General features: G+C 37.2%; 1 protein-coding gene across 3 annotated transcripts in view; it reads right to left on the bottom strand.

The window, feature by feature from the left end:
- The window catches only part of ZMYND8 (zinc finger MYND-type containing 8), a gene marked incomplete at its 3' end in the record, with an annotated part of 47561 nt that extends 42848 nt beyond the window's left edge, over positions 1 to 4713 (bottom strand). For 2 of the 3 annotated variants that reach the window (XM_084296874.1, XM_084296873.1), the window contains exon 1: positions 4643 to 4709. In XM_084296874.1, the coding sequence (XP_084153000.1) occupies positions 4643 to 4667 (25 nt within the window). In that variant the 5' untranslated portion in view covers positions 4668 to 4709. Of the gene's footprint in view, positions 1 to 4642 lie in introns of all 3 variants that reach the window. The other variant, XM_084296872.1, reaches the window with a different exon arrangement.
- Between the last annotated feature and the right edge of the window lie 19553 nt (positions 4714 to 24266).

The following is a 24266-nucleotide window of genomic DNA, read 5'->3' as shown; positions in this document are numbered from 1 at the left end:
CGGGGTCATGCTAAACAATATATAGGGGTGACTAGCTGGGGTGGGGGGGGCGGGCTGCTTGGGGTTAGGCTGGGCATCGGTCAGCAGGTGGTGAGCAATTGCATTGTTTGTACATATTAGTAGTAGTAGTACTATTATCATCATTATTGTTATTATTATTATTGTTATTATTTTTCTGTCTTAATAAACTGTCTTTATCTCAACTCACGGGCTTCGTATTCCCGTTTCTCTCCCCCATCCCAGAGAGGGAGGGGGGAGGGTGAGTGAACAGCTGTGTGGTGTTTAGCTGCCAGCAGGGTTAAACCACAACAGTATCACAAAGTTGATAAACAATGTTTTCTTATGAAATTGTTACAATATATATAATTTATTTGGGAAATTTGATTTTACTGATCATTTTGTATTTATACATGTATTCAAAATAGCTGAACAAAGTCTTTACTGCTGAGAGGTGCCCTTAAGATGCCTTCAATACAAACCTTCAGCAGGACAAAATCTGTACTACTCAGAATTCTCACCATTAAGTGCAGTAGTGTTTCAGGATATCATTTGATGACACAGCTAAGACCATCTAATTACTAGTTGTCACTGACAGGACAAGTCTGATCCTATCAATGACATCTATCCAACTCCCTAGTAATCTGGTTCAGGGAGATAAGCACATATAAAACTGCTTCTGTACCCAAGTTCTTAACTCACTTAGAATAGGACTCGCTAAGTGCCAGTATACATCTAGATGCAAAGGAAACATAAGGAATGTATGACTCATGAAGGGATGGAGTGAGTTAAAGAACTCCGTTTGACTAGTTACCAGGCAGGCAAACAGGACTAGCTGAAATACAGCTGAAGCCTTTATGGAAGTCCATCTGCCACCAAGGCTAACTTCTATCAACAGGTAAGTAGACGAAAAACTGACCTGAGAATTATAAAACAAACAAACAAAATCTTCCAATTCAACAGCATGAAAAAGCTCATTGATGAGTCTACTGCTGTCCAAAGAAAACAAGTACAAGTGAAGACAGAACTGCATCAGACAATAATTTAGCTGGTTCTACTGCTCTGGGAGCACAACCTGGAAACATTCAGGAAATTCTCCAGAAAGCCTTGAAAGCTCCATCTTGAAATATTTAATAAACAAGTTTAAAAAGTAGTCCATAGGGCTGGAAAAGAAATACAACGAGACGTTTCTGTCCGATACGTTAATGTATTATATACAGAAGACAAAATATTACAATAATCTAATCTCTGGCCTCTTTTGCTAAACAGATACCGAATCCATCCTGTTTTCTCAGACTCTCTTTATTCTCTTTAATACATCATCTCCCATTTCCAGTTTCCAGATGCCTTACACCTGCTTGTTCTGATCAAGGCAGCAGTATATTTTAAAACCCCATCTTTACTGAAGCTGCACTTTCACAGCTTATAGGAAGACCTAAATTAGAACTGCTACAGTAAGTCTTCTCCTCCTCCTGACTATTGCTATAGACTCACTCTTAGACACCACATTCTGAAGCATAAGAAGTCTCAGCTATGGCTTTATGTTTTAATTTCATTAGAGCCTAAACCCATCTAAATATTGGCTGCCAAACCTCTACACTTCCTGCACTCAACTGGTATATTCCTGCCCTCTATCTTACACCAGTTCTGGCAATCTACCAAGCTATTTCAGCACACTAAGCTAGTAGAAAACTATGCATGTTTTATGGTTCAGTTAGTTTCCTGTCAGCTTAGCTATTGACGGAAGTGGATAAAACTGCAGCACTGAGCAGTTTGACCAGCTTAGTCTGCTTTGAAACCACCATCTTACTTAAACCAATTCAAAAGGCTATGTTGACACCTTTGTTACGGATTAAACAATGCATGTTTCAGCTTAGCCTAAACTGAACTGGAATTGATTTATAACAATTAGAATTAAACTGTTTATTCCAAAACACGAATGTCTATGAAGAGGTCTGCATAGATCTAGTTGGCTTTAAAACATTCTATTTCATTACAACTATCACTACCCGCTGTACAAAGCACACTGTAGCAGAGCAACTTAGGCTACAAACTTGGAGTACATCAGCTTCCCCAGGACAAGCGTGAAGTTAAACAATACTGTCAATTTAACTTCTGCACAAGCTTCTCAGACCATCAAGAACAAAACCACAAAACACAAACAGAGCTCTATGCTTAACGGTTTGTCTATATAGGGTCAATTTCCTCATCTACACCCTTTCTAAAACACACAAAGCAAAATTCTGAACAAGATTAATGTTACAAGAGGAAGCATTGCTACCACTATCACACCAGTATAGAACCTTGCCACGTTTTTTCTATCTTATCCACAGTGTAATAACAGTTTTTAAATTCTGGTTTGTGAATTTTCTATAGCAGAAACACTGCATGGAACTAACAGAGAAACTCGTCTCAATACATATAACAAACCAAGAAAGGTTCATTTTAGCATGCCTAGAACATGACCAACTCTAGTACTAAGCAGATGACATTTATGTTCCACAGTCATTTCCTTTTTATTTTCTATGCAAACTTCCTTTGCATTCAACTAGTATAAATTCTACCACCTTATAACAAGGCTTATAGGCAAGTCTTTATTTATTTATTTATTTTACGTCCCACAATGCTTCTTCACCGACAAAAATGTAGCTGAAAGGGCTAAGAATGGGTGATGGTTATTTTTCCCCTTAGAATAGTGCAGGCACAGGTTTTGCCCAAGAGACATTTCAAATTTAACAAACCAATTAAAGAAAATGAATAGTCAGTGAAGTATAAAAGCATGAGTCTTTTTCTTACAGGTTAACTTGCTTAGAATTGAACAGAGCCCAAGCAAGGGATGCTGCAAGATGATGTGTGAGAGCCGAGATTGCGAGTTGAAAGACTGCCCCTTTCAATAACCATGAGGGATTAAATCAGCTTACTGTCCTGGGAAATTTCATCTTAACCCTACAAGAAAAGCAGAAGTTTTCCTGTGGGCTTAATTCATTGAATCACTACACCTTGAGGTCAGACCAGCACTACAATTAAATGCAAGGGAACTGCAACCTGTTGTATGGATCATACATTTGCTTCTGTGCTGAGTAAACAGCAGTACTAAAATTGTAGAGAACTACATAAACAGGTATTAGACTCATAAACGGCTTTTAGATATTGGATGTCAGACTGACATAAGTAATAGTTTACCTCACTTGATGCATGTGAAACTCTTATTAGTATCAATATCTGTGTCAAAGTCTTTCTAAGGTGAACTGAAGCAGAAATATGTCATATCACCTCCTTTGTCTCCAATATTGGCTGGGATCTGACAAGGACCACAAAGGAGTTATGTGGTGGGACCACAAAGCTGGGAGCAGGGAGGACTGAGAATTTCCCCTTTCAGTTACAATCGTTTTAAAAAAAAAAAAAAGTTCATTTTCTGCTAGCTAAGCAAACAGAAGTATAGAGAAAAGTAAACATTACAAATAGTTCAGGGATGGAGACTGGTGTGCAAGACAAGAAGCAGAGAAGGGGGAAAAGTACAGGGAGAAGGGGGGCCAAAATGAGGAACTGAATCTCTTCTGAGCTGTCAGATGGTAGGTATTACACTATCTAACCATACCAAGAGAACTGAAACAAGAAAATTACTGTCCATTAGTACACATATGACCTAAATTCAATTTAATAACCATGTTATCTCCACAAGATCTGTAATTAACAACAAGAGAATGAAGATGACCTGTGCCAAGCTTTTAAGACAATTACATCTGTGCAGTCAAGAACTGACAGGACTTAAGACCCCTGTAGTAGAAATGCGTGTGTGCGTCAGAATTTAAACAGAATGGTAGTATCCATTGGTGCTGTTTTACAGAAATAGCTTTCAGGTAAACTGAGCTACAAAGTCAGCTGCAAGTGCAAAAGAAGTGTGGACAGGCAGCTGGCAGTCAATTACAATGAACTGGAGCAAGTGATTATGCACAAGTATTTGATTGAAACGCTTTTCTCCCCCACTCCAAATGACAGTAGCATTATTTACACTGATAATAGATGGTTACATCTTCGGCTTTCTTTATACTGAGAGGGAACAGCATTTGCCTCTAGTAACTTATTCATGGGAAAAACTCCAGAAACCTGAGGGATAGAAATGCTCAGTCACCTACAATTCCATCGAGTTTTCTTCAAGTGAGGATAATGGGATACATATATTAATATCCTTGAAAACACACTGTTCAGTGGACCAGTTTTTATGGAAATTTAAATGTTAATGTTCTTCTTTATACTTAGAACAATTAGGATCGGTTACCATAAGTAAAAATATTAAGGTAGTATTTCCTTCCCCTACATTGCAAATCTAGAAGTACTTCAAAGGAAGCCATTGTAAGTAAGATGATACAAAAGGGTGATGTTTTCTCCAAGGACCTAACCTTAGTTATTTGTAAACCAGAAATAACAATGGAGCGTGCAGGTGGGGTTGACATATTACAAAAACTTAGCAAAAACTTAAACACTTTCCAAGATACAACAGACACCATAAAATATACAGTGAGTCTTGCATCTTCACTGAAGTGAAGTTTCGTTGTAGATTACATGATTGCACAGCTCCTGCTATCCTGTTTACAAACATTCTTCTTTGTTGTAGAACACACCTGAAATAGTCCTTCTCACTCACCTTTGGATCGAGTGGAGATATCCATCCCCTCCACCACCTCCTGCTCTGCCTTTATTTCCTCTTCAGCCAAACTGCAGGAGTCAAAAAAGTGAATTAGAAGAGTTTTAGATTATATTATTCCCATGTCTAACTTCATACATAGAAATTCAACATGACACTGTCAAATACAACTATATTAAGATTTATGATGAAATTAAAGGTCTGCTGTTCGCCAGAGTATACACTGACCAGAACATAGAGAGAGGCAGTCCAGGTACATACGCGTGCTACATGTTACCCATCACAAAGGCAACATTTCCATATTAACAACAGCCTGGTAACATGAATGCCATTGTCTGTATAAATGGTATAGGACAGACAATTCTCTTCCTTGTGCCTCCTCATCTAAGGCCTGTATAAGCTGTGTGAACAGACTCCTGCTAATGTTTAAACACTCGCCTGCACCACTGAGCAGATTAGCTGAAGTAACAGATTTAGCAACAGAACATCTTGCAAAATTAGAATGTAACATGCAGTTTCAAAAACTATTAAAATATATAATTTCAAGGATTTTTAAATGAGACTCTATAACAGAAAACTACATATTTATAATCCACTGGCAATACAATTCCATTAATTATTATCTTTAATAAAGAATAAACAGAACTGAGTTGTTACTACCATTCAACCATGGGATCTTATACAGATGCTTTTAATTTATTCCAGGCAGGATTAAATGATTAATTAGATGAAAAAATAGAGCTGACTTGCTAGTATTCTACTTTCTTATAGTTATGCCATTCAGGAAAATAACTCAATACATTTTACTACTTAAGTCAGTTTGGAGAAGGACAATGGGAGATGAAAAAAAAATACAAGTATTGAGTTACACACCAGTTTTGCAACTATGACTGTTGTAGATGAATGATAAAAGAAAACATGACATTGAAGCAAGCCCAAATTCAAAATAATGGACAAATGCAATTACAGCGCTTGAAGCAGGTATCATAATACCACCAAAGCATGACAGGCAAGCAGGATGTAGATCTTTTCCTCTGCAGTGAGGATTTACTGTCTGGTTTGTTAACATAAGTTGTTGCTAATACCAGTTTATGTTGATATGGCAGACTGTGAGCTACTGCTGCTAAGAGTGGACTGAGATTTTCCCTTCAGCCACCCAGCAATAGGGACAGCTATTTCTACCATGAAGGCCAAGATGACAGCTAGAGACCTTTGCTTTAGCCGATACCATTAAATCTGCCTAAGGCAGCTAATCGGAGAGTTGAAGTAACAGGGAGGGCTTAGTTACATTTATAACAGAAAAACTCTTGAGACTGACAAACAGTTTGTATTAGCAGAAGTTTTGTTACTGGTATAAGTTAAAACAGTTTTCTAAACAAAGTAAAACTTACCGGCAGAAGGACTTTTTAGTCTGGTATTCATCAAAACTACTTTTGAGCACCTATCAACTGTCAGGGGGTTGGGTTGGAATTCCTTTCATATTTTAAACAGGACAGTTACATCAGCCAAAATTTTAAATACAAATTAACAGAGCTCAATGTATGGAAGACTCAAAGCTGAGAAGATCCATCAACTCCAGAAAACGTTATTTTATATTTGTCATTCATATATAGTAATAATTCACAAATTAATCACTTTAAAGTCATAAAACACTGAATACAAGTTCTGTTAACGATGCTGCTAATTCCAGGAGCACAGAAAGGGAGCCATGTGACCACAACTATGGTAAATGTGTAGCACTGTTGACCATAGCACAATGTTTCTCAGATTTATTTTGCACAGACAAATTAAATGCATAGTAGACTTGATCATAATATGATGCTCACCGATTTACTATGCATGGGAAGATCAATTATACTGTGCATTTGTTACATCCTTTCCCAGAAGGCCTCTAGCAAAGAGGAGCTGACAGTGTGTGGCAGACACCAGAACTTGCCCTTGCCCCTTATCTTCCCTAAGAAATAGGGATGTATGGGCTTACAGGATGGGTTCGTTACTCTCTTCCCATGTTGCACAACTTTTCTTCTCTCTCCCCATATAAAATCCTATTTTCATATCACCAAACTGTAATGAAAGAACACTTTTTTAAAAATCGACTTGTAAATATAATACACACTAATTCTGTCAAGAGTGAAATAAATTGGCAGCACACATTACCTGTTTTAAAATACATATCCAGTTTCAGCCACAGATTAGAACATACACGTCTTGTAAAGACTCCGTTTGAAGTCTTAAGATCATTTTACACTGTCTGCTACTAAAAGAAAAGGTCTCTCCAATAGCTGACTTCATGTTCCAAAAATCATGTTAATTTTAAATGAATCAATTCTGTTATCTAGCTCACTGTGCAGCTAGATGTGCTGAAAAGAGGAAATGAGGATATAATGCGGGCAGGGGGGAGAAGGAGGCTGTTGGGACTGAAATACCCCTTTAGCAGGAGCTCAGGTTTAATTTACATTAAAACGATGATGTTCCAGACTCATCCAAATGCGTCAGATGCATTTTGTTCATAGAATCATTCAGGTTGGAAAAGACCTCTAAGGTCATCCAGTCCAACCCTTAACCTAGTCCTGAAGTCCACCACTAAACCATGCTACTAAATTCTACTCCTACATGGTTCTTGAAAACGTCCAGGGTGTTCAACCAGGGCTCAAACACTTCCCTGGGCAGCCTGTTCCAACGCTTCACAACCCTTTCAGTAAAGAAATTTCTCCTAATATCCAACCTAAACCTCCCCTGGTGCAACTTGAGGCCTTTTCACCTCATCTTATCACTTGGTGCTTAGGAGAAGAGCCTGATCTCCACCTCACTACAACTTCTTTTAAGGTAACTGTAAAGCACAGTAAGATCTCCCCTGAGCCTCCTCTTCTCCAAGCTAAACAACCCCAGTTCCCTCAGTCAGTCCTCACAGGACTCATGTTCCAGGCCCTTCATCAGCTTCATAGCCCTTTTCTGGGCACGTTCCAGCACCTCCATGTCCTTCTTGCAGCGAGGGGCCCAAAACTGAACACAGCACTCAAGGTGCAGCCTCACCAGAGCTGAGTACAGAGGGACAGTCACTCCCCTGGTCCTGCTGGTCACTCTATTTCTGATACAAGGAAGGATGCTGTTGGCCTTCTTGGCCACCTGAGCACACTGCTGGTTCATGTACAGCTGGGTAGCGACCAAAACCCCCAGGTCCCCTTCTGCTGGGCAGCTTTCCAGCCACTCTTTCCCCAGCCTGTAGCTGTGCATGGGGTTGTTGTGCCCCAAGTGCAGGACCCGGCACTCAGCCCTGCTGAACTTCATACAGTTTGCCTCAGCCCATTGATCCAGCCCATCCAGCTCCCTCTGCAGAGCTCCCTCCTACCTTCATGCCTAACCTGCTGTCATCTGCAAACTTACTGAGGGTGCACTCGATCCCCCCGTCCAGATCATTGGTAAAGATACTGCAGAGAACTTGTGCTAGCACTGAGTGCTGGGGGTACAACCTCAGGGGAACATGATACAACAAGAATAACACAACAGCTGCCCCAAGTCAGCATTAAACAGCAGAGCGTTGTGCATGAATACAGGGAGAAATGGGTGTGGCAGATCAATACAGCTGCTCAGGAGTGGGAACTGTTCCTACATCCCTGACCAAAGAAGCATGGGAAGTCAGAGCTGACTGAAGGTGCTTTACTCCTGTGGGCCCAAACCTAGCACCGCGGGGGTGTTACAGGTTAGGACTTCTAACATTTCTTCACTCAAAATCTGACTCTTCCCATCTACTGAGATCAATTTTGGAAATTCAGCCAGCTCCCCTTTTAAAAATGTTCTTTCAAGAGATCTAAAGAAACAGGAAAAACATCCTTCAAAAGCAGTTCCAAGACGAACAAAGTATCTTGACTTGACACATCTGGTTTATCATATAAAAGATGATGTCTGAAGACTGCTTCTCCCAAAGACTTGAAATGTAAAAGAACAGTTAAAATGGATTCACCACTAGACACAAAGGTTATACATCTCTCTTAGCAATGGAGGTGCATATGTCCTATACACACATCCGCACACTGCTCTTCACCCCCAACTAACACAAAATTCAGCAATCATACAGTATACTATGAAAGTTGACCTTTATAGGAGCAGATTGTATCTCCATTTCTCTATTACATTTAATCTCTCTCAACTGACAACGGCACAAATATTTAAGTAGGTAAGAAAACTACTGTGATTATTCTAAAAAAAAAAAAAAAAATCAAAATGTTGGGGGGAGAGTTAAATAAGTGTGTTAGACTTAGCTATAAAAGATACTTAAAGTTCACAACTCCTCAGAAGCATCTCCCATTGTTTTATTTGCTGTAGTGTATTATGACTTGCACAACATGACATTGTTTGAATGGTAGTAGTGATGATTGTAGTAGTAAGCTTTAAAACTCAAGCTTGCAAATACATGCTAGGAATTCACAGCAAGTTTACAGTAACTCTTCTAAAGCTGACAGATCTTTTCACCTTCATACCTTCCATCATTACGAGCAATATTCTGAAAATGCTTTATACAGCACAAACTTCCAAACGCATAAATTTCATTAGCCAAAGATTTCAAATGAAATAATTCAAGAAAAACAGGTCCTTAGTAAGAGGTATCTTCTTATTACACATAATGAAAATAAAATGAAAATCAAGAACAGCAGCAAAGTAAATACAAACAAACATCTATTTTTATGTAAAAAATAACTGTGTGATCAAGTAGGCCAGTCTAGAGAGGTGTATTTTGAGGGGATTTCATTTTTGCAGGGCTTAGAGATGCTATTTCAGATAGCATGCATTACTATCATGCATGTGTATTATTAATGTGATGCCCTCAGGTTGCGGCTCAGAAATGATGCTGCTATGTAGGCAACTAGGTAACCAACTGAATACAGAAAATACCTTGTATCATTCTGAATGATACTCTTATTCTCTTATTTCCTTATGAAGATGAATGAATAAAGAGGAACATACTTTAAGAACACAACTGAAATTTAAGCTTTGCCAGTTTCACTGTCAATTGACTAGAGCACCAATTAATCATTTAAAGCTTCCCTACTAGTGTGGACAAAACTTACTTTAAAAAAGAAATTGTTTCCTAAAATGTTGAACTGATGTGTTTCATACAAATTATCTTAACATGTCTGAATGAGAGGGGAAGAGGTGGAGGTTATTCCTTTGGGGATAGTTGTGGAAAGAAAGAAAAAAAAAATGAGGATTGCAAACATACAGGATTTACTGATACTTCAGTTAAAAAAACAAAACAAAACAAAAACAACAACAACAAAAAAAAACCAACTAAACAACCTTAGCTGCACAATTTTAAAATACATTCTCTATTAATCTATTAACATGAAGAGTCTTGTTTTATTTGAATGAAATTCAGTTTTCCAAATTTCAGACAAGAAATACTGTCTCTGTTTAGGAAAATAATTCCTGTACTATTAGTATTTATCTAAAAAAAAAAAATGTACATACACAAAAATCTTCAAAGCTGCCCTGATCTATATAAACTACCAAGAGCAATTAAAAGTTGCAGATGAACTAGTGCACCTTGACATTTAACCAAGAAAAAACTGACAGATATGGAAAACCACTTGAAAACAGCCAATGACCATATACACAGCCTAGATCTACATTAGGGAATAAGCACACTAATTCTAGAATTATGTATTTATGGAATTCATTTTCCCTTTTAATTAATAGAAAACAATCAAACAAACAAACAAAAAAAAACACTGATTTAAAACTATAAGCACTAAAACTGAATTTCATCCTTAAGATAATTCCTGCCTCTCCCATATCACATTTGTGAGTAGCAAATATAAACAATGATTTCAAAAAACTGCATTCAATAAAAATTTGAAAAAAAATATTTGCATGCCATTGCTGAATAAATAGCAGCTTTGTATAAGCACTCACCTATAACAGTCTCTTACTCATCGGTAGCTATGCTATTTATGCAGGATTCTTAAAATGGCGTCTGACAGCACTGCACTGCCTCATTCCTGTACTGTAGTTAAAATGGTAGCAGTTTATTCAATAACAGTATCTCTTGTTTAAACAGCAGTACTGTATTCGAAGCAACCATCTAAATATCAGAAATGATATGAAGTACGACAAAAGCATACCTGACATCTGAATGTTTATCTAAAAAGGCACAAGACAGAGTTTTGTGAAGTCACAGGTTACTAGGGAAATCACTCAATTTTAGATTCACTCTCCAGGTTGAGCCTCTCATATTTTAAGTTTCCTTTTGTAGAATCCCCTGCAAAATGCTCCATTTATACTAAGCAATTAAGATACACAAAATGTTTATTCAGCTGTCTGTATAGAGTAATGTTTAAGCTATTTACCTCTGCTGACATGCAGAGCCAAAATAGATATTTTTAATTTAAAGGACATGCAATTTCTTTTTAAAACCTTACTCTTTATCCAGTACATTCAAAATAGTGCCACAAAAGAGAAAATCTGGGGCAGGAGGGAGACCCTTGGTGTTATACGGTCCTCTGTAAGACTATAAACTAGAACTGAGGCCCAAGCAAGGCAACAAGAATAGCTATAGATTTCAGAAGCCAAAACCATAATTTGAGAACAATCATGTTTGAAAACAAAGGTTTATACTGGCTACATTAAGGATGCTGACATTCTGCTACAACATAATTTTAATCTCACAGTATTAAACAGATGGCACAACAACTACCAGTAAGGGGTTAACATAAGGATGACAAACAGCTATTAAATAAGTAAGTTTCCGTTTCTATGTAGCAATTTCTAAATAAGAATTTAACCCATGAATATGGGACACATTTGTTAAGAAAAAAGTACTAAAAAATACTTTCTAAAGACAATTTAAAGGGCCAAGCTATGTGGCCTACTACAATGGTTTTCAGCCTGTGGTCTGCAGACCCCTCAAAGCCTGTGTAGTACTTTCCCTGGGTATTGCAGAAAATAGGTAAATCAAACCTATTCTATTAGGCTTAAATTCATTGTAATAGGATTCATATGCTCATGGGAAAATGTGAGGGATACACAAATAACAAAATTTCAGAATTGATGTCTTAGTGAATAATACAATATTCTACATGGGCAAAGGTTACGTTCAACTTTCATGATATTTATAGGATTCAGATCAGTATCCTGAATTCCAGACAAAGAAGAGGAGCGCTTTCACAGAGATATACCACCCCTTATCCAACTGTGCTGAAGTGGCACCATTACTATGCAAAACTGACCATCACCGATCACTTTCCAGCTACTGGATCCACATGACCAATACACTTGAAAACAAAGCAAAAAGAAAATCAAGGAAAGCCAAAACCAACAAACAAGAAAAATAGCAGAAGTGATATCACAAAATGGGAGACAGCTCACGAAGAAGAGCCAACTGAAGTTTGTGAACACTGATATGAAGAGGTAAATTTATAACTCAATCTATTTTTGATTTTTGAGCATGAAGTCCCTTTTAGTACGTGCCTCTTTAGTATCACTGTAGCTTTTCCCCTACATTTCAATATTCCTGCCTGAAGAGAGAGGGAAAAACATCACATTTGGAGTGGTTTATACTCTGCACTTTTTTCATTCTCAGTATGTTAAGTAGTGTCATTTGTTTAAAGAAATCATTCATTTTTCCCTAGTACTATTTAGCTTCCAACTAAAACAGCTTGCCTGGGAAGAATGAGGGAGGCATGTAGCTTTTAAAAAGCTACTGTTTGCATCGTAGCTTATAATCCGGATCACTCCTTTGTTTTTCCCCCACTACATTCTTTGTCCAAGTGATTATAAAAGTAACTGGATGCTGGTACTAAATAATAATGGCTAATCATACTCATCCTGGACGATACAAATTACTCGTTAGTAGCCAGAAAACGTAAAGTGCAATTATACGATTAACTGCTAGTTACATTAGAATAATGGCCATTTACTAGAAGCTGAATAAACCTCAGCTACACTGCTTCGTATGTGTTCTATCTAATTGTGAAATTCCCAAGATCCAGTCCTAGAAAATCTTGGGCAGAAAGAATATGTGCTTTTCCCCCATGACTATCACTTTAACAAAACCCTATATTCCATCTGTCCTGAACAGCAGAAAATCTGCAGAGTGCTTCTTATTATGCAATCTATGAAAGTGAGTGATAACATCGTACCTTGATAAAGCACCAAAAATACATGAAATTCTTCAGCTTGGCTGAATTTGCTTTACTTAGGTGGAACAAAGATGGTAGAAATTTCCAGAAGGCCTTTCTCAGTCTTGCCACTGCAATTGTCAATCTTTAACCTACCCTCTGCTTCTATTGGCTCGAGTACTCCATGGAGCAGCGCGATTGGGCTGATCTGTAAAACAACACTGCTGTCTCTACCTTGCCTCAGACATCTTGCTGCAATGCAGACATTTATTTTTTGTGAACTATAAAAGAATTATATTTGAGTGATTAAAAATAGTGAACCTTAACAGACTCACGATGCTATGTTTCATTTCATGTACAAGGGCAGCTTACACAAATATGCTTCACTGTCAGCAATGTGTCTGGAGGTGCAGATTTGAAACAGATCCTAGTTTAACAAAACCTGTGGGAGCCATTTTAATACAAGCTTTTTGATTGCAGATCACTTACTCCTGCTTCCTCACATTAAACAAATATTATGTTGTGCAATTTTTAAGACTGAAAGTAAACTGCTAATGTGTATAAACTAGTGCTACAAAAATTATATCCAAATGTAATTTCTGTTTTTAGCAATTGAAGAACGAAGAACAGAATAACTTCTTAGCTGTGTTAGCACCTTTATGTATGCTGAAAAATGCATTAAAATTGCATACAAAACTGCTATCACATGAAACTCAGAGGTACAACCCAGCAGTGCTTTAGGTTGCAAATTGAACTAGAGATTCTTACAATGTAATTTTATTTTTTTTTTCGGGGGGGGGGGGGGGGGGGGAATGGGGTGGGGAAGTAAGCTAAGTGAGGTACTCAGAGTAACATACTCATACAGGCAAACAACTAAGCAGAGGTAAATGCCTATGTTACAAAATGTTATCTTGGTAACCTTCCATAGAAGTTAACTTGCAAGTGCACCTAGGTGCAGTCATTTTCAAAACTACCTGAGCTCTACATTCTTTCCTAAAATCATGAAAGTGTGTGAACTGTCAAAAAACAGTGCAAAAATTACATTAAAGCACAAAACAGCATATTTCCTCTGCTTTGGTAATGTTTTTCGTGATCACTGAAAAGCTACTTGTTAAAACAAGCATGCAAAGGTTACAATTAAAAGCTTAATAAAGGGCACAAAATGTTCTAAATCAGTTATGAATCAAGCAAGCTTATCTGAGATTATGCTTTGTATACTATCAAAAACATACATTCATTAAGTACTATTTACTTTACTTTGTACGGTCATTTCATTGCTGAGTACTAGCGCTTTCATCACACTTCACAAACCTAATGAACAACCAAACTGCGCTTTACCCTACAAAAATGGTAATTAAGGATCTACAAATAGCAAGTAGAATATTTTTCACTGGCCTGAGGTAAACAGTAAGTATAAGCTTCAAACTTCAGAAGCAAATTATCAAAAAAAGACGTGCATTCAAATTGGAACAGTTTACATGTACAAGTCCCTTAAAATGGACGCTAAACAAATCGGATTTTTTTTTTATATGGCTAACCACTAAAATCACTTCATCTACTGGACTAACTGAACCAGTAAAAGCAAAATGTTTGGAAAACTATAAAAAATGTTCAGAGTAGCATGCTGCTTACTTACCAACTGTTCAAGCACCCATCTCATTTTTCCAGTTAAGAAGATACAACAGGCTGGCAGATTTGGGAATTGATCAAAAAGGAATTTCTTGAAATAATTACGTAGCATTAAACCAAAAGTTAAAAAAGACAAAAAAAATAAGAACGAACAACATGTACTACTGTCATGAACCACAGATGATTTTATATCCTCTGGACTCCACAACAGAACTGTGGCTGATACAGTGTAAAACAAAAAGGCACAGATAAAAGGTACATTAGTTTATTCAAACTATGTAAAAGAAGAAAGCTAACAGTTCAAAAGCATTTTCCATAAAGAATCAGATTTGTAAACTGATGCACTGCTGCATTTTATTGAGCAGCTACCCATTTCCAAAATCTGCAGCATAAAAACTCCCTTTTAAAGGAACAAAATATTAACCATACAGTGTCTCTCAGAAAGAGAAACACATTGTATTAATTATTCCTGCAAGAAAAAGAGTTCAATAATCGTTTTAAGTTAAGATAAGCTGCATAAAAAACATGATGCAACAGCACACCACCACCTAGGCCCAATATCTACAATCTGCCATTAGCACTTTTTGCTGATGTCTAGGTTTTTAAAAATCCCGTATTTTTTCATAGATAACTTATCTTAGCTATTCCATTCACTGTTTAGAAAGGTAAACTTGCCTGTTCTTCTGTCTGCCATTATCCCTGCTTGACTCCCTGTAGGGCAGTTAAATGCATCTGCTCCCTAGCTTCCATTTTCTCTTCAGCAGGCATGTGACACAACAGACAATAGTGCTGGCAAACTGCTCAGAGAGAGAAAGCTTCTTTGGAATACCAGGATCTTGTTAAATTCTAAAAACACCATCCTCCTGTGCAGAAGTAGGTATGCCAAGGTTTTGCCAGTCTGTAAAATAAAGCTGTGGCTAATGGCTACTAACCATGTGACCCAAGAAAGCAAATTTAAACAGTTTCAACTTAATAAAGTGCTGTGGTGTGAGTTTTGCACAACAAATCACAGAGAATCACACTCTCAACCCACAACTCATAGGTCTTAGAGAAAAAAAAATGTAAAAAGTAAGGCTTACCTCTGTGGATGCATTGTTAACACAGTGTTATGTCAATACTTATAAAACATGGAGGACAGGCTCTCAGTACTCAGACAGAAAGGGCTTGGCACTTCAGCTTGATGATCTGTCTTCCCAATAAAAGCTAATCCTGGATTGGCTACTTTGCTAAATCTGAATGTAAAGCTTCAGGGGATTGGCTGAAACACTTCCTGAGCGATTATCTTTGTGCAGCTCTGGCAAGCAGGAGCCATCCTGTGCAGAGAGGAGACAGGCTAAGCTAGGCCCGTGGCATCAAAAGAAACTTGGGAAGGGCCCCCAAACATCCACCTCCCCTATAAAATACACAGATTTTCAGGCCGAGGGAAGTGATCGCCAACTGCCTGCCTGAGCAAGCGTGCCCCAGCACGCCGCTGCTGAAGGCAGTTGGATATTTTAAACCTGAGGAAGGAAGAGTTCACCCAGGTCACAAACGCTACGCGTTCCAAACAAAACGCTAAATTCACTTATCTGGTGCCCCACAACGTGTTGCACGGGGAAAGCGAGGCCACAAGAGGACAAAACGTACTGGAAGTGAACGTGCACAGGAGGAACGGAAAAAAAAATGTGGAAATTCGGGGAGAATCCTGCACACCAACACCCACTGGAGCAAGCACACGCTGACAGCGCGAGTGTTTTACATACTGCACGCCAAGCCCTGCATGGGAAAAACCTGACGGCTGATTTCTACAGAAACTAAGATACAATAGGAATTGCATTCTCAAAGAGGGCTGTTGGCATTCGTTGCGTGCCTTCCCCGTTTATAAAAAATGCTGCAGTGAACAGCCCAAAATATCAGTATCGCACCAGATACTGTATTCTCAAATTCCCGCCCCCCCCTGTGGCCCCCACCTTTCAGCCAGCTAGGGCTGGCTGTTCAACAAAAATCTGACTTCCGTATGAGTCGGCTGCAGCTGCAGTTTCCTGTCTATTAACCCTGTAGGACTTGGTACTTTTTAAGATACAAGGCAGGCCCTAAAAAGAAGTAGAATTCTTTATGTGGCACACTATCAGTGTGCGTTCACAAAAATGTTCATAGAGCTGTCCAGCTTTTTTTTTTTTTTTTGCTTTACCTTTTATCTTCTACTGAAATTCTGCAAATGAAACAAAATGAGAAAACAGCATGTAAGTGATCCACTTGATCTCGAGCCAATTCCCAAACATTTAATTCAAAAATGTATTAATTCCTTTTCCTAAAATTCTGTGATTCAGTTCTCTTTCCTAATGCAGTGAAAGTGGGAGGATTTATCACTGTGCCAGGAAGGAAGAAAGTGTCGACTCCATATGAGTATTTCAAAGGTCAAATCTATAGAAATGCCCTGCCAAGGCATTACATTCTGTTCAGAATTTTGCGTCTGTATTAGGTAGTTAGGTATTAGCATTCTATAGCCATCAACAAATTATAATGGAAATTGTAGATGAAAAGGTGATTCTGACACATGCTGCATAATATTAAAGGATTATTTCTACAACAAGAAAAACTAGTGGAGTTGTAGAGAGAGAACTTCAATATTAAAGCAAAAATTATCAAATGAGCTGAAATAACAAAAGCAAAATAAACATCATGCCAATAGATTTAAAATTGTGTGAAAATGATTATAGAAACCCCTCTCCCATAAATCAAGGCCAGTTGCAAACAAAATATATGCACTTCACTATCTTTACCCAAGTGCAAATTATGCCAGAAACAGTCACCACAAATAAGGCTTATGCCCCCCTTAACTCCAACCAGCATCTTTCACGATATAACTACTTTACCATACAAACCTCTTTGCTTGTGAGCTGACATGACTCATACCTATGCTACCCAGTAAAACTAATACTGCTACGCTGCATTGTCCCACACTGAATTCAGATTATTTCTTGAGATATCATTGTCAGAGGAAAACTACCAAACCATCCTATCACCATGCTTACATTTTTTTTTGTGTTCCTGTGCTTTAGGCCGCAACAGTGGATTAACAGCCCAGAGTATAAATTCTCATCTCATAAGTAATTCTGGAGTCCCTGCTGGAAGCATTTTCCTTTTTTAGCTTTGGCAACGTTTTTCAGGGCAGGGAGCAGGAAGGCTCATGGATTACACTGGCAGTTTGTTCTGTTTTAGGAATGTAGCAGAAACGAGAGTGCTGCTATAAAGGGAATCGTACAGCCCACTGCAGCAGCAAGAAAGCACTGGAAATGCATGACATTCAAATGAACACTTGCATCAGTTTTAACAGTTTAAATCATTCAAGATCAGTTTATTTTTTTTTTATTGCATACCTAAAGCTCTATGTCTCTCAGAGATACCAGCCCCCAACGCACAAATATCCAAATTTTGATCTATGAAGTATATCTAAGTAAGAGAGGATTATTGGCCATTAACATTGATGCTCATTAATTGACTGCTCTACTTCAATATTATTCTATTTATTAAATATATATCCTAATGCCAATGAAGTACAGCAAGGGAGTAAAACTTAACACACTGAATTTGTGCATGCCTTATGCTAACCCAGACCTGACTCTGAGAATGCAGCAGCGCTGATGGTGGCTGGGAACACTGACAAACTGACACACTTGGACTGATAGGAGAGAAACAGCATGCAGCAGACAGAAGCAGAAGCAGTCTTAGAAAAGGCCTAGAGTCCTATCCTCTTGATTCAAGAAAATGGTGGCCCAAATGCAAAAGAAACATTTACAATCCCTCAGTGATTAACAAGAACAAGGATGAAAACGTAGAAAGTAAATCTGACAACTGCATTCAGCCATTAGACATGCTATTAAAGTAGAAAAAATAATTCCGTCAGGAATCAGGAGGGAAAAGCATTAAATATCCTTCTCTTTGTTTTCTTGTCCCTACATACACTTTACAACTGGAGATACAAGCCCAGTATAACAACACACAGGTACATCTGGAAAACTCAGAAGATTCTGTCTGTTAAGTTACAATGAACTCATGTCCTGCGCGACTGATTATTTTACATAGGAGTGGTGATTTTTTTTTGGAGGGGGAAGGGAAGGAAGAGAAAGGAAAAGAAAACAAAAGAGAGAGACAGGGGAAGCTAAAAGCTTTGTTAAAGCAGAAGAGAGGGCGGAGAGATTAGCTAGTATTTGTCCTTTTCAGTGCTTTGGAGATGCTAAGGGAAAACATGGCTGTGATGCAGGAAAAAAAAAAAAAAAAAAAAAAAAAGGCTAAAGAGAGAAACCAAGGGAAAGATGGAAAGCACAGATACAATCAAAAGGAAATTAAAGATAACAATGTTAGAAATGCAACCTACTATATTTAGAGTTCTTTGCAAAGAACTGTGCCCACTGTGCTGAATCTCCAGAAAGTGCACACATCAAACACCATTGTTAAAAAGAAAGAAAAAAAACCATGCATTTTAAGACACTATACTGCTAAATAATTTTTTATGAGGCTTTCCAGTATATAAGTCACACCACCAAGGAAGAGAATTTTTTTATGTGACAGAAGCAGGGGTTTTGATATATGCCCCTACAGGAAGCAGACAGTTATTCACAGTCCCCCCAAAAATAAGTACTGTAGGGTGAAAGTATCAGTGGCAGAAAGGAATACATAGGTAATGGACAAAAGATGAAGCTTTAGAAATAACATTTTGAACAGATACACAAAAGGAAGAATGTCATATTGTCAAAGGATTAGCAAAACACAAGGGAAAGACGTTGCATTTAAGGGCTTTTAGCTTCATCCTGCATTTCCAAGTCACTGACTGAGAATGCTAATTTCTAGATTAGAAACATGAAATATTGTACTTCAGCATCCTTCCTTTAAGAGTCCCCTCTCCCCACCCCCTTCTACACTTTAATCTGAATCTACCCAAGTATCAGTAACTGCTTAAAGACCAGAGGACAAGACTGCCAGCTGACAAAGAATCCAGCAAGATCTGGAAAGACAGCTCCTGAAATTTTAGAATCACGCTGGATGCTAAATTTATTAACCTGCCTAAGAAGGCTGGTAATTCTGTCAACTACACCAGAAGGTGTACTGCTGGAGAACTCCATTTGTCCTGGTGAATAACATCTTTGCATACTTTTGATTTAGGTTACTTGTGGATGACACTGATAAATCACTGTCTAGGGATTAAAATTCTGATTTTGTTTGTAATACGCACTGAATGTCTGGAGCATTATGAAATTTTCTTTTGACAGCCTTTTTAACTACTGCCTCATGTACGTTTGCTTCCAAAGAAAATCTCCATTAATGTTCAATCATCTGCCAAAATCATCTTCTTTATCAAAAAAAAAAAACAAAAAAACACCAACAACAAAACACAAAATCACACCCTTGAGCCTTGTTTTAGCAGCTGTACCTATTTCAAAAGAGGTGCTATGGCCTATGTTATCTTAAGGCATAAGGCCATGTATTTAATCTCTTTCACCCCTAGATTAGACTTAACAGCTGTGAGTAGGGCTGTTGGATATCTTATATAAAACAGGATTTTTGTTAGTATACGTTTAATTGGATGTTCTATAGGAAAGCCTACCAGATATAATTTATTTTGCATTTGATCTGCAACCAAATACTTTTTTTTTTTTAGTTACCTGGAAAGCTGCTGCGTGACATATGCAGATATACTGCATGTCAGACCTAAAGCATATCCACCTTGCAGTTGAACCACACCAGAGTGCATGTGAATTTATCATGGCCAGACTGTGCTAACACGGTGATGAGCCCAACTCACTGCACATGCACGGCTTGTGGGTATATCAGGATGTAGAAACCCTGCATGAGAACTGCATACAGAATCCTGAAAGAAGTCTGTGTTTCACCAAGGGGTTCTAATGCCCAAGTGCGAGACATCCTGCATATAGCATTTACTCTGATATCATGGCCTTCCCAGGAAAACAGAGGAGTCACTACTGCGAGGGAAGAATTATTTAGGACAGACTTTAGGTAACGCTAAACCATAGTCCCATTACTATGGTTTAAGTTTTTCTTCTTATTTTATTTTTTCACACAGCAACTGCTTGGTTTACATTTTAAATCATAAAATTGGCTTTTTTTTTTCCCCTTCTGTCATTAGATACAAGAGGTTTTTGTTGTTGTTGTTGTTTTGTTTTTATTGTTGGTTTTGATGGCCTGTTTTTTATATACAAGATGATTATCTCACATAGGAGTCCATCAGCTAAAGCTCATACCAAATATTTAAAAGGGATGGAATTGCAAGCATACTGTCACCACAGCCATTTTCCTCTCACCTATACATATACTTCATCACAGCCCAATGCAGGTCTAAACTGCATCACTCTTACCTAGAACCTATTCTGTAGTATTCCATCCAGTAAATTTGCAGGCTGGCTTCAGTTTTAAGCCAAGTTTTAAGTCTCTTTTAAGTTTTTTAGTCTTTTTTAAGTTTTTTAGTTTTTTAAGTCTTTTTAAGTTTTAAGATTCTTTATTCAAATTTCTATATTTATCTCACTTTTCTAGTTTGCCTTTCAAGTGCAGTTTCTTTTTCCACCACAAATGCTCAATCCTATCACAAAAGCTTAACGCATAGTTTCACCAACTTTTTTTTTTTTTTTTTAAATTAGAAGTACTAACTTGAGCATCTCCTTATTCCTTACAACCACAGCAGGCAGCTCAATCATGCTGCTTGCAGAACTGTCAGTATGGTTGCATGGAGAACAGGATCAGTGAATCCAATATTTACTATGCTAACTTTAACCCAGGAAAAACACCAATTCACAATAGTTCACTATGTTGCTGCAATAGTACATGTAGGGGCATGACTAAGAGGACAGGAGTGAGCAGCTTGAGATAATTTAAAGAATCATTATGACCAAAAGAAATTTTTGTGAAACTACATGCTGAAGCACTGGATCTACATTTTTACATTATTAACTATGTTCTGTTCACGCCTAAATGACACTTCAGATCTGTCCTCATCTCCTCAACCTTCTGAAAGGGCAGGAGGAAAGAAAGCCTTTAAAATATAACCACATTTCTGAAAAGAAGCAAGACTTTTTTCCAGTTGTGGCATTGTCTTGTGAAGCCAGGTGAAAGACTTGCCCATAATCAGCACATATTTCACTCACAGTAATTAACATCTCCATAAAGAGTTGAATTAATTTTAGAACTTTTACAGATTGTTATTTTTCATGCACTGTTGGACTTGCAGACAATGTCAACTAAGCCCTCCTTATCAGGTGACAGGTATGAGGACTTGACTGAATTAACGCCACTGTAAAGTTGTTTCAAAAAGGGTATTACTGTAAGGAAATGTATACCCACATCAAAGAACATAATTCTGAAAGAGCAGAAGAAATCAAGCTGTATTTATTCTGCTTGCCAATAACATAATAAAACCCAAGTGTGTGTGTTAATTAGGTATACAAGTAAGTCTTAACTATTATAAGACTAGTCTGCAAGCTTTTTCACTAAATGAGCTTCACTACACTTTTTTTTTTTCCTAAACCAACAAACCCTCACATAACATTAGAGTGAACAGATGTCAGATGTAAGGGATTCAAAAATGAGACTGTATGCAACATTTCAACCACATGAGGAACCACAGAATGAAAGTATAGGGGAAATGTATTTATTTCTGTGTTTAAGTTACAATAGGCCCAAGAAGAACTCAAGCAAAATGTCAGTTTACCTCTTTATAAAGCATTATTCTGACTTATTGTACAATGGTCTTGCCTAATCCTCACTTTTAAACATTTGCTGGAATGTAACAGCACAATGCATGCTCGAAAACAAGTTGTGATATTACTCTGCATTTCAGAGTGTCATTAGATATCCAGGAAATACCAAGATATTGCAGAAGTGGAAAAAGAAATTTCTGAAATTGTTTCTTAAGCAACTCTATACAACATCCATTCATAGACTGTTGGAGGATAAAATTAGTACTGTGACCCTTGTTTTATTGTCCTTCTCTCCATCCCTCAGCTGTATTTCTCTTAAAAGCACCTTGGATTCCAGTCCTGCATTGTTAATCTCCTAAATATCTGCATTCAGATATAACTACTCCTTCTTTCAAGGGATGTAAGAATATTTTGAAACAACAGCCAGTTCTGGACAATAGCAAACATTTTAAGAAAGAAAAAAAAAAGATCAGGAAAATTAAACATTATTTGCTAGCTGTTATAATTAAGTTCTAATTTACAGTGCATTTTTGTTCATCTTCATATGATAACAGAAAAAAAGCAACAATAAAAATATAAAAGGTAAAACTGTGCCAACAATTCTATTAAGATAGAAATACCTACAATTTAAGATAAATTATATGAGCTACATAAAGACTGACAAACGAAATGTTTGTGACTTAGACCACCAAAATGGTCTAACATGGGTACAGATTATCTGTAGTTCTACTCCAGTAGTTACATGATTGTAAACCTCACCTACAAGAGCTAATTCACAAGGATGAATACACTTTTTAAACTGCAAATTTATCAAACCAGAGACATTATTTGCACATATGTTTAGGGCTTGGCTCCCAAATAATGCTTTAGAATTTAATGAAACAAGATCATTATTATGTAGGAGCTTACCGACACTGAACAGGTTCTATTACTCCCAACCTCATTCCCAACCACTTATTCCAACTCCTTCCATCACACTGGATTTTCTGTTTGTATAAGCGAGGAGTGAGACAGTTCTGTTTGCTCAGTTTGCAGGAAACTGAATCCAACAGCAAGGTTAGATTCTGCATCCACCAATAGTGACTGAAGGTTGTCCCTTTCAACAACTGGTGGTGGTTAGATCACGTTGTCTGTACTGCCCCCTCTGTTCCCCAAAAGACACTGCTACGAAAAGAAAATTACACAGATACTTGACAGTTCTCTGAACTTTCTGTGCTTTGACTTCTCAATGATAAAAATTTCTCCCATAGCCCTTGCCACTATCCACAGTTTTGTGTGAGCTTAGTTCTTTGCATTCGTGTGAGTAAAAGGAACCTTACAGTGTTTGGTCTTTCTTTTTTCCCCATTTTTTCTCCACAAGAATCTATATTAAAAATAAAAATAATATAAAACAAACAAAAAATCACAGTATATTTGCAGTGAACATTTGAGTTTATTTACATGTGTATGCTTTTTTTTTTTTTTTTTTTTTTTATAAAAACTTAGATCTTGATGGAAGGATAGCATAGAATACTACCAGCTTTTTGGAGTGCACCCAAAAATTGACACTAACATTTTTTTCTGACAGCCCAGAAATGAAGAAAGAGACTATATGAACTAAGAGCAAGCATCATGACTTTTTTTTTAAAAAAAAAAAAAAAAAAAAAATTGAATAACATAGCCACATAAGGCAGGGCTATCAGAAAAAAAAAAAAAAAAAGGCAGCTAATATCTAATATATATATATATAAAATATATATAATCTAATAGAAATCCAAATATAAATGTAATCTAAAATATATAGAGAATCTAATATATACAAAACTGGTCTTACTTAACTCATGTAATAATTAAAAAATCCTCTTCAGTATTGCTTCTATTTGCAAAGATTTGTAAAACAAATGCTAAAATAGGCAATTTTAAATAGCAATTTCTTTGGAAGTTAAGGTTGTTCCTGCTTATTGTTAGGATTTTTTTTTAATTAAAAATAATCACCTACTTACATTTTTATATGTATTTGTTCCTTATGTCAAATACAATAAGTTTACAAAATTGTTCAACAGCATTTAAATATTTCTATTTTATGAAATTTTCATAAACACTTAAAAGCAATGTGAGTTATTTAAAGGAAAAACAAGTTTTCATGCGAAACAGCCAGGCTTGTCCTGTAACAATTAAGACCTGAAACCTGCATGCTGTTGCACGTTTGTTGTC

Source organism: Netta rufina (genome assembly GCF_964035555.1).
Source record: "Netta rufina genome assembly, chromosome: 16".
Taxonomy (NCBI): Eukaryota; Metazoa; Chordata; class Aves; order Anseriformes; family Anatidae; genus Netta; species Netta rufina.
This window is presented reverse-complemented; position numbering and strand designations above follow the sequence as displayed.